The 11,783-nt window shown below is 53.9% G+C and overlaps 1 protein-coding gene across 1 annotated transcript; it reads right to left on the reverse strand.

Moving 5' to 3' along the window:
- Positions 1 to 1,029: 1,029 nt before the first annotated feature.
- Positions 1,030 to 11,091, reverse strand: LOC149861540 (uncharacterized). The gene is made up of 6 exons (XM_090052401.1): positions 10,319 to 11,091; positions 9,986 to 10,219; positions 8,609 to 8,784; positions 8,006 to 8,132; positions 5,023 to 5,139; positions 1,030 to 3,246 (listed from the first exon to the last, which is right to left on the reverse strand). Exons 1-6 carry the CDS (start codon positions 11,082 to 11,084, stop codon positions 2,351 to 2,353), a joined length of 2,316 nt encoding a protein of 771 aa, XP_089908527.1. The 5' UTR covers positions 11,085 to 11,091; the 3' UTR covers positions 1,030 to 2,350.
- Between the last annotated feature and the right edge of the window lie 692 nt (positions 11,092 to 11,783).

An 11,783-nucleotide genomic window follows, 5' to 3' on the forward strand; every position in this document is an offset into this window, starting at 1 on the left:
ACGCCTCGCTGCCGCTGTTTTGAAAGTGGCACAGCATGATGCCATGTGCATCCTGCTGCTGGGTGGGCCAGGCAGCAAGGCATGTTAGTCCTAGTGCCAGTGCCACCCGCTTGGAGTGCAGTGCAGCCACCCCCACCAGAAACAGTCTGGCACTGCCCTGGTCCCAGCCCACAGTGGCAGCCTGCCCTGCCCCATGCAGATCTAGGGTCACGCACCCCCTGTGCCTCCCAGGATGCTTGCAGCAGCAGGAGCCACCTCCCATCCCTGCACCCGAGACAAGCCATGGTTTCGTCCTGTGCCTTACCCTTCCCCGACTGTGCAGAGCCTGGTGGGGCAGGCACAGTTGGGGGCTCTGTCCCTGCTGGCCCCCAGCTGGGTCCAGGCCCCCTGGGCAGTGTGGGACTGGGGCCAGGGTTGGTGCGGGACTGGGGGGCAGTGGAATTATTGCCACAGAGGGTGCTGGGCAATGACCCCAGGCGTGGGTGAAGGGGTGGCTGCACAGGTGCAGCGGGCCCCAGTCCCAATCCTGATCCTGGGCCTGGCTCCACTTTGCTGCCTCCCGATTTCTGCCCAGTCCCAGCACCAGCCCCACTCCCTCCTCCTCCTGGCCCTTTCCCCTCTCTCACAGACTTTCTTCCTGGGGGGAGGCGGTGTGCACATGCACAAGTCCCTCCCCCCGGAAGATTTTCACCCAGAGGATGCCTTCATACCTTCTTCACCCTTCAACAGGAGAGGCAGGACCTGCTACAAGTTGCATCTCCTTGCTACCCCATTTCACCCACAAAAGGAACTCTACTGGCCCCTGCCCAAAGGTCCCTTCAAAAGGGCTGGGTCCAGCAACACATGGGAAAAGTGCCTTGAGTGTAACCAACTGCTGTGCCTGAGGGTTAGCAACAATCCCTGCACTGTGGTAAATCCTCTGGAAAGGGAAGGGGCTGCAAAGTCACAGAGAGATCTGCCCTGGAAAGGGGTCTATTCCCATTGCACAGCTCTGGAGAGGACACAGAGATCGATCACAGGAGTACCATGTTCAGTTCTGGGTCTTTATTAGCAGAAAATACATTACAGAGAACGCACTCGTTCACATTATTGCTTTTAGAGAATAATGGGGAATGCACAGGCTGATGCAAAAATTGTTTCCTTACAGGTTCCCCCTGCATCAGGACTGGCCTGTGTTTGAGGTGTTTCCTCTGAGCCTCTCCCCACCATCAAACCGTGGGGGCCAGCCTCTGGGTCCTTTCCATTCTGCTTTTGGGCCTTGTTGTAGCATTAATCAATATATGCTGCTCACCCAAAGACTTTGTAAAAGTACAGGCCAAAGTAGGCCTCCCCTCAGCAAACCTAACTGACATATGAACTCCTCACATAAATTAAAGTGGCAGATGGGCAGGATGTGCACTCCTGCCAAAATGAGAATGGGAGATGATGGTATATGGTAAGATAGTCCAGTATGAAGATAAGACTGGGCCAGGAGCACCAGGAATGGGAACACAGGTCAGAATGTGAAATAAGCCCACAGTACAGGACAGTTTGAGACATTCGTGATACAGATGGAATGCAATATATAATTTGTTTTAATCATTTATATAAAGGAGAATCAGAAAGCAGGAAAATTTGCACCAGCCTAGGGGAGTCTGTGGTGTGCCGGGTCACAGGTACAAATGCCTTGGCTCCTGGTTTGATGCATTTGCTAGGACAAAATGAGTTAGCGCTCTGTTTCTAGAGAATAAACCGAGCTGAAATGAGCCTGTGATCACTCTTTAAGACAAGATTAGCATTGGGATATCCTGGCTGTGACTGTGCGAGCACTACAGTTCCTGAGACTTCACCCCCGATAGCACATCAAGAACACCTGACAAGGACAACAGCAACCATGACACTGATCATAGAACCATAGACAATGAGGGTGGGAAAGGACCTCAGGAGGTCACATCTAGTTTGGCCCCCTGCTCAAAGCAGGACCAGCCCCAACTACATCATTCAAGCCAAGGCTTTGTCAAGCCAGGCCTTAAAAACCTGCATGGATGGAGCTTCCACCACCTCTCTAGGTAACCTGTTCCAGTGCTTTGCTACTCTCCTAGTAAGAAAGTTTTTACTAATATCTAACCTAAATCTCCCTTACTGCAACTTGAGATGACTGCTCCTTGTTTTGTCATCTGTCACCACTGAGAACAGTCCAGCTCCTGTCTAACAACCCCAGATGACACTATTATGCCCTACAAGGACCAAAGGCTTGGTAAACTCTTTCTGCAGTATACCAGCATGAGGCTGTTTGCAGCCACTGGTGGGTGGTGAGCAAAGCAGACATCCCCAAGCCCTTCGTGCACTGTTGCCAGAATTATGGATGGTCTTATGTGTGGATGCGTCGGTGTCGGGTCAGGCTGGAGGAGTGGATGAAGCTTTTCCCACACACAGCGCACTGATGTGGCTTCTCTCCCGTATGGATGCGCTGGTGCAGGGCCAGGGTGGAGGACTGGGTGAAGCTTTTCCCACACACAGAGCACTGATGTGGATTTCCCTGCCTGTGAATGCGCTGGTGCTCGGCCAGGCGGGAGAAGCGGGTAAAGCTTTTTCCACACTCCAAGCACTGATGTGGCTTCTCCCCTGTGTGGATAAACTGGTGCCGGGCCAGGCTGGAGGAGTAGGTGAAGCTTTTTCCACACTCCAAGCACCGATGTGGCTTCTCCCCTGTGTGGATGCGCAGGTGCTGGGCCAGGCCAGAGGAGTAGGTGAAGCTCTTCCCACATTCAGGGCACTGATGTGGCCTCTCCCCTCTGTGGATGCGCTGGTGCTGGGACAGGTGGGAAGAGCGGGTGAATCTCTTCCCACACTCAGAGCATCGATGTGGCTTCTCCCCTCTGTGGATGCGCTGGTGCTGGGCAAGGTTGAAAGACTGGGTAAAGCTCTTCCCACACTCAGAGCACTGATGTAGCTTCTCCCTTGTGTGCATGCACCTGTGTCTGGCCAGGTTGGAGGAATGATCCACAATTTTTTCCCTGCACCCAGGGTTCTTTTTTGGGTCTGTCCCTTTTCCACTTTCACATCCAACTTCAGATGGTGCCTGATTAACTGCTACATTTTCTTTTTCCTTTTGAGGCCTCCTCTGACTCTGGTGCCATTTGTCCTTCTCAGGTCTCAGGGAGTCCATCTTCCCCAAACTCCCTGGGGAAGTCCATGGTGGCTCCAGGTCTACAGGCCCTCCCACAGGAGGCTGCTCCTCAGCTCTGCTCAGCAGCCAGGCACCTCCTGTGTGGGGAAGAGAAACTTCAGATTAGTCCCTGCCCTGCTGGCAAAGGGCAGACATGGCTATTCCTTCTGCTGGGATGGGCCTCTGAGCAGGACCGGACCTTGGCACATGTGTTTCCTTAAGAAAACAAGGTCTTTCTTCCAAAAGGTCAAGTGCTGGAGGTATGGGAGGGGCACATCCCTGTGTGGGACTAAAGTTCCCTACTCAGTGGAGTTCAGAGCCAGATTCTCTGGGTTTCTGGGCCAGCTGTCAGCTGCATTATTTCACACCCTGCTGGGAGACACATATGGACTATGCGTGTTAGGACAGCCCCTGAATGGCTTCATGGTCTAATGGGCTGAGAAGGAGACCAGAGGTAACTGCTTAAATGAAGAATGAGGTTCTCTATGGGTTGCTCTACCCCATATCACTGGTGGGTCCAAAGGGAGATGATGCCCAATGCTCCACCTGACTGGGCTGACATGTGCCAGAAGCCAAAGTGCATTGGTGAGACTGCTCTCCAGTGCTTGCCCTTGATCTCCGGTAGTCCTGAGACTAGCACCTGGCTACAAAGGTGAACAGCATCATAGTGGATTTCTGGGACTTGTCACCAGCCAGGGGTGTGTGAGGAGCACTGCCTTCCACTGGACCAGCTCCTTATGTGGTACGTTTAAACCAGCGTCGCTTCTGCTTGGTAGGATGAGCCAACATGTTTCATTGCTCATCCCTGCATGAAATGTTCTGGGAGGAGAAGGCTTAGGAGCTGTGGCTCTGTCTCATGAAAGGAGCAGGGCTGTGCTTCCTGCCTGCTTCCAGGGTGAGGCCTGGTGCAATGAATGAGCCCATGAAGCTTTCCTCTACTGAGGCGGCCCAGGTGGCCTCCACATCACAGAAATCTGCACCAGGACTAAGGCCTTGGCATGAACCTACACATGGACTTTGTGTTGAGTCTCTCTCTCAGACACACAGGGCTCCATGGTGGAAACAAAGGGGGTATTGATTTCCTCCACAACATGAAACCTTGTGAATCCCAACCACCCCACGGAGCCATTTAATGCAGTGTAAGACCATGATTAAACACTTCCTGGGTTGCCGGTCAACCTGATCAGGAGACACCAGGGACAGCCCCAGCCTCTCTCTTGTCCAACAGCAAGGGCTACACAGAGATTTTGCATGCCATGCTGATTTCCATGGGGGACTACACATCCCATTATGCCCTGGGAGAGGGTGTGAAAGAGGCATGGCTACCTTGGACTGGAGTATCAACTCCTACAATGGTGAGCGAAGATGGAAATTTAAGATCATGGTGTCTGAGTGAAACAAGATTTGTGCCTAGAAATCAAGACAGAAAATTGAATTGTCCCAACAGCTGTAATTAGGACGATTTTGGATTCCAGCGATTGGGAACAACACCTGCCTGGACACCTGCATAGATTTCATAGACATTCGGGCTGGAAGGGACCCTGCAGGATCATTGAATCCAGCCCCCTGCCCCAGGGGCAGGAAGTCATAGCATCCCAGCAAGATAAACATCCAAAAGTGTTTTGAAGGCATTCAAAGCGGTGCTTGAACCACCTCTGGCGGCAGGCTATTCCAAACCTTGGGGGCTCGGACAATACAGAAGTTCTTCTGTATGTCCAGCCTGAAACAGTTGCAGAGGAGTTTGTGACCATTCAATTTTGTCATCCCATTACAGCAGAAGATATCTGAGGTCAGCACAGGGCAGGCCCCCTGTCTGTCTGGGGATGGAGTATTTCCGAGAGGGGAGCTGGGTGGAGGGGACAGCCACAACTCACCTGGCAGCAGCTCCTCTGACCTTGAGATTTCCCCACCGTCCTCATCCTCACGCACCCAGAGCTCCACTTCTCCTTGCTGGATGCGGCAGATTAAGTCAGGCATGGGACCTCGATATCCTGTTTGGGGCAGTGGTTAAAGAGGGTTTGTGACTGGGTACTGGATGCAGAATAACCAGCTAGGAGTTCAGGAATGGATCCAGGGATCTCGAGATTTCTATTAGGACCTTGGTGGAGAAGGGAGAATGGGCATTTAGGATGAACGAGAAGGCACCGCAGGGAGAAGCCTACAGTAGATGGGCCTTGTCACCCAGGAGGTGGAGACAGGCTCATAGGGAACAAAGCACGAACCACTCTGAAGTACCAAAAAAGTACAAAACTCACAGAGTCACGAAGGACAAGGGTGAGGATGTAATGAACTGCGAGGTACTAGAAAGCAGAAAAGCTTTTGCTATTTTCAAGGTACCAAAATTAGGAGATACTAAACACACTTATGGATAGATAGCATTTATCTTATCTATGTAATCCCAGGCAAAAGAGTGGAAAGTCGCTTATGGTCAGTGACGGTTTAAAGCGAGGACTCATGGCACCGAAACGAATCCATGACAGATGGCTCACAGTGAAACTTTTTTTTTCTGGAGGACAGCGTAATTCCTCATCACCAGGGCACCAGAAAAAGATGATTTTATAAAAACTGCAGATGCAACTAAAGCAATCATCCTATCCAATGGGAGGATAATGCCAAAGCAGAGGTGAGTGCACCGACTGGCAGATACTATAGGGTTTATGACAAAATCCATGGCAGTCATGGAGATGGATAAAAGAAGAAAAGAGTGAGACACGTTTTACAGCACGTGAAATCCCAGAATGTGGAACTGATCTACAGCAGCTCCCAAAACAAGGACAACCCTAGAATCACATCTAAAATTGCACCAGGACTAAGAATAGAGATATTACCGTAGTGAAAGTTTGATACCTTGTGAGAGCCTAGTGGCCCAGCATAGTGTGCTCCTTGAAGACTTTGGGCTACTCCCAGAATATGAGAGAGAGAAAACTCAGGGAGACATGAATTGTTAGAAATTAGCTCAGGCATTCCCTACAACCTATGTAGAAAACTAAAAAAAAAAAAGTCTTGTTATAAGGAAGTTGATGCAAAAACACTTTGGGATACAGGGAAGGAGTTTACACTTTTAGCTGCTCAAGTAGTATAGGTGAAACCCAGTCACATAAAGGAAAACCAGGTGGAGAAATATATAGGTTTCATGAGGTACTGAAGGAAACAGAAGTTCTCAAGAATTTGCAAAGCTGGATTTTGACCACGTTTTATGGAGAAAAGATAAGAGCTGTACAGAGGGGAGCAGTCAGAGAAGAAGGCCTGAATTACTTGCATGATAAACTGAAACTAATGAGCAAACAATCACTAAGCTGGCTAACCTCCAGCATGCATAGAAAACAACTTGGATTCTGAACCCATTGCTGTTGGTGGTAGAAAAGAGGATGAACACATGGTCTCCAACAGGTCTCTCATGCCTGAAAGGCCGATTTTGAGAATTTATTGAAAAGAGAACTACTCAAAGAACACTTGCACCTTTCGACCCTGTCACTTAAAAAGCTGGAATTCTTGGGGCAGCAAATTAGGGGAGTGGTAGTTAATTGAAAAAAATAAAATAAAAAAGTAAATGTGAGAATTGTATACCCAGGCTATAAAAGATTCTGAAATGCTAGGAGAATTACTGTATTTCACCTAGAAAAGCAACAGGATAAGAGATTGGGGGTGAGAGGTGACTAATGTAATGTCCCATTTCTTGCTCAAAGAGATAGGTTGTAAATACCAGTGTCCCAATGACTGGAGAACAGTTACTTAGCCACTCACTGAAGAAAGGAAGGAAAAAGTTACTGCAGCCACAATTTAGGGGACCGCCAACATGAGTGATGACCAGCATGTTTTTAGAAGAGTGCAAAAATTATCTGATATTTTCAAGACAATTACAGAAAAGAGAATAAAAATTACAGAAAAATAAATTAAAAGAATACATGTTTTTAGTTCAGCTAGAAAAAGCATTTGAGAGCTTTCCTAAGGAAGTCCTCTGGGGGAAAAGAAAGTACCAAAAAAGCAAAATGACCCAGTCAAGCTAAGTACCTCCAACCTATACACAAGCCAGAACCAGCCCTGTATTTGGAAATGAAAACTGGTTTTCACTAGGCCCTTCATCAAGCCCCGTTTTTTTTATGACAGTGAGGGGTGTCTGACATGCAGAAGGATTTTAGGGGAACAAGAAGAGTTTTGAGACTGGCAGAGTGGGGTTGAGAGCCCAGGTTTCCAATCAAATACTGCAAAGCCAGTCTGTGGCCTATGGAGATGATGTTAGGAAGGACAGTGGACAGAAGCCTCCGATGACTCCATATTAGACGTATCCAGGTTCCAGCACGCGTACCTACATCACTAGAGAAGGAGTTGAAGAAATGCCTAATCTATGTTGTAGCAGCAAAGGCTGATAAGACTTCAGTTAATTTCTCCCGGGTCATAACCAAAGGAAGAAAAAAGGGATTTAGAAAGCACTAATTTGAGTAAGTCTGATTGTTAAATGTGTTTGGACAGGGCACACTAGGCAAGAGGGGGAGGAAATTGGAATAATTCCCCAAGGAACAGCTCTTGGTGAATTTATGCACGATGAATTGGAGAGGATACGAACAGGCTAAGGCGGCAAAGGGAGAGCAAGTTGCCAAGAAGCTGCTGACTATGAAAACACCAAGAGTTACAAGAACGTGGAAGACTCAAGTGAAGGCGGCTGGATCAAACGAAGGAGGGTCTATCAATACGAAACAAGAGAGAGGTTGGATCACTGACAGAGCAGTGGGGAGGAAAGGAATTTATAACACCAGCCAAAAAAAAGTTTGTGATGATGAGACTTTTCAAAAACAGGGGGAAACAACAAAACTCCAGAGTTCACACAGCTCCAGGGAAAAGCAAGAGCCGGAGCTTTACCCAGGGAAACGAGGGCTTGGTAAGTCCTCAGCATCTGGTCCCGGTAAAGCACCCTGTCGTCCTCGTCCAGCAGCTCCCACTCCCTCTGCGTGAAATACACGGCCACGTCCTCGAACACCTCCCGGAGCTGCAGGCACAAGCGTCACACCATCAGCGTCTCCTCTCCCACCTGCCTCCAGCCCCCGCAGCCCCGTGCTGGGATCACTCTGTGCTACAACTCTGCAAGGACAGGCAGGGGTGCAAAATTCCCCATCAGTCAGATGACTTGGGCTGTGGATGCCGCTGTGGCCAAAGGAGCTCGTGTGTCGGCCTTAGCCCAGCTCAGCACATTTTATTCCATCAGCCCTTTGAACACTTATAGAAGCAGGGAGCCCCAGCTCCATGGACTCTGACCAGGCTTTCCAGTGCCCAAATCCCTGGCTAGCTGCACTTGGGATTGCACCCCTGATAATGCCAGCTTTGCACGTTTGCAGCCTCCATTGCCACAGGCTTGTTGGTCTGCAGGGCTCTCTACTCCCCAACTCCTTTACAGCACCCCTGGCTCCTGCCAGGGTTGGCTCCACCTGTACTCCCACATCCAGTTGGAGCTGGCACCCTGCTCACCTCCAAGCTCTCCCCCAGCTTTGATGGCCTGCCCTGCCCCCCCTGCACTTGGCCCGGCTCAGGTGTCAGGGAGCCGCTCTCCTCCAGTCTCCCTGGGGCACTCTTCTTCAACTCCAGGTTTACAGGCTCTTCCGTAGGAGGCTGCTGCTCAGCTCTGCTCAGGGTCCTGGCACCTGCTGGATAGGGAACAAAATCAACAGGTTAGCCCTGGTGCTGCTGGCATGGGGAAACCTTGCCATTCTCCCATACTGGCCTGAGACCGAGGCAGCAGGAGGCCTCAGCATGTAAAAGAGGAAGAAGGTAGACTCATAGTCCCACAGCTCTTGCTAACAGACCTCCTCGGGCAAGAAGCTGGAGATGAGCCCCAATAACTCTGTCCCAGGGTGGGGGTGATGGCAACGCTAGGTCAGAGCCTGCAGGGAGGGACGCTGTTCCCTGGGAAAGAAGCTCCAGGGAAGTTTGTGCTGTGTCGGCATCTCCGTACTAAGGGGATGGGAAAGGGAAATGTAAGGTCAATTGGCTCCACATTGCATAGAGCTGCTCTGTTGGAGCACTGTCCCCATAAAAGTATACTGGCAGAGATCTGCCCACTGAGGGACGGTGCCTCCGGCTGCCACAAAGGGTAGAGCCACCGCTCCTGACTGCCACTGGGGAAGGGCCTCGGCCAGGGCACCAGCCTGAGGAGCTTTCACCCCTGACCAGTCCCAGGTCTCCTTGGTGTTGGGGGAATTTGCAGCAGGACCCAGGTGCGGGGTTAACTGTACGTGATGCAGACAGATGTCCCTGGGGAATCGCATTTACCCCTCACTTGCACTAGCCCCCCACGGACTGATAGTATTACAACACCGAACGATAGAAAAAATGAATTCGATCATTGAGATTTCCATGGTAGTACAGCAAGGCCCAAGCAAGATACAGCCTCTTTTTGCTGAGAGCTGCACACATGCGGTGAGAAAGATCAGGGGCTCCCAGCCTGGATGCTGCCCACCAGAAAGATCAGGGCTGTCCCACCCCAGCCATCTGGTTACAAATACTGCATTGCTGTCCTGGGCAGGAGCAGACATTCGAGCCCCTCCCTTTGCACACAGGACACCCACTCAGGCACCCAGCCCCCCGGTACCGCACCTGCTGCCGGCTCCTTGGACTCGTTCAAGAGTCGCTGGGTCCTGTCTGGTGGGCTCTGCTCCGTGTCCCCTCCCAACCTGCAGCACTTGTTTTGAACCTGCGACCTCACTCCCACCCGTTTTCTTTTTATTTGTCCCCCCAAATCAACTTACCTGTATCTGATAGCCAACCTTAATAATGGAGGGGCCCAACTACTGCTCTGTGGGTGTCAAGCCCATGTTAATTTTATACACAAAATAGGCTTGCGAGCACCTGTCTCCTGGTGGGGCAGAGGCTCATCTTGGAGAACGCAAGGCAGCTGGTCCTGGGGGCCTGACACTTCCCTCTGACCTGCCTCCTCCAGAGGCCTGTCTGCAGGACGGGCCTTCGGTTGCTCCGGCCAGCAATCACCGGGGTCCTGCAGTGCCCCCACGACCTGCATCTTGTCCGAGGACACCTCTGCGACCTTCACACACACTGTGACCTGGGGACCAGACGAGTACGTCACTGGGGAAGCAGGAGAGACGGGCTGGGAGGGGATGTCCCCCAGACACACGGAGGTGCAGGCGGCAGCACCGCGGACTGGGGTGAAACGAACCCCCTCACCTGCAGCTTCTCGGCCTCCTCCCGCCCCGCCTGCAGCCCCTCGGCCAGGGCCACGGCCTGGGCGCAGGTCTCCACGCCGCGCCCCCACTCCCAGCTCCGCATGCCCCGCGGCAGGATGGCCAGGAACTGCTCCAGCACCACCAGCTCCAGCACCTGCTCCGGGCTGCGGCGCTGCGGCTCCAGCCAGCCCCGGCACAGCTCCCGCAGGCGGCTGCACGCCTCCCGCGGCCCCGCCGCCTCCCGGTAGCGGAGGGCCCGGAAGCGCCGGCGCCACGTCTCGGGGCCGGGGGGGTCGGGGGCCGGGGCCGCCCGGGGGGGCTCCCGGGGACGCTCGGGCTCGGGCGGGGGCTGCGCGGCCTGCTTCACCTCCTGCCCCTGGATCTCCCAGCGCTGCACCGGCTCCTCCCGCAGCGGCTGCTTGACCGGCCGCGGGGCCGCCCCCCCGGTGCCAGCCTGGACGCGGTGCATGACTCCTGCCGCCCCCGCCGCGAGCCCCCCCGGCCCCCGCTCCGGCACGTGCCCGGGGGCTGCGCGGGGTCAGCGGGGCCCGCCCGGCCGCGGGAGGGCGCACGCTCCAGCCCGGCGCCCCGGCCCTGGCGGCTCCAGAAGCGTCTCCGGTGCGAGCCGCTCCCCTCCCCCCGCCCCGCTCCGGCCCCGGCCCCGCCCCCGCTCGCGGCCGCCGGGGGGGGCGGGGCTGCGCCGGGGCTGGAGGCGTGGGACCGGCCCTCGCTGTCCGCGCCGCGCCGCGCCGCGCCCGGGGCCGCATCTGCTTTGCCGCCGCCCCTCCCCTGCAAGTCTCCCTCTGAGCCAGCGTTTGCCGCGCAGCTGCTGGAGCTGGGAGCAGGCCTGCCCGATGTGCGCGAGCGAGGGCATGGGCCAGTGCCCGCCAGCACACTGTCGGCCTCCCTTGCTAAGGCGTTGCAGGCGCTTCGACTGAGCTCTTGGGCAAAAGAAAAAAGCAGTGAGGTCGTGGGGGGGCGGGGGAGCCGCAGGGCTGAGGCCAGAGCAAGCCCTGGGCTCCCCTCGCTGCCTCCCAGGCAGGGGCCAGGCCGCGGCTGTGCTGGAGGGGAGGGTCAGAGGCAGGGGAGGCAGGAGGACTCGGGAGCTGCGGAGACGTGACCTCCGGAGGTCCCTTCCAGGCCTCTTTGTCTCCAATGCGGCCCGATTTTAAACTAGCACAGCTAACCGCATCCCTGCGCCGGGGGGGGGCGGATGTGCCCTGGAGACCGGGGAAGGTGAGCTGCGCTTGTGAGTCTCAGTAAGAGACTCGTGCGACTCCGAGGACCACGGGGTGAGTCCAGCCACAACTTGGGATCAGGACTTGCCCTGCGTGTTGTGTCGTGTGTGCAGGAGCGAGCGTGCCTCCACGTGGGTCTTTGGAGAGACGCAAATCTGTGCCTATTCTATATCTAGCTCGCTGTTTAGACGTCTACATATGTAGACGTGTGGACAGATATATCAACAT

The sequence above is a fragment of the Crocodylus siamensis genome, chromosome 6 (genome assembly GCF_052110815.1).
Source record: "Crocodylus siamensis isolate JL-2025a chromosome 6, ASM5211081v1, whole genome shotgun sequence".
Taxonomy (NCBI): domain Eukaryota; kingdom Metazoa; phylum Chordata; order Crocodylia; family Crocodylidae; genus Crocodylus; species Crocodylus siamensis.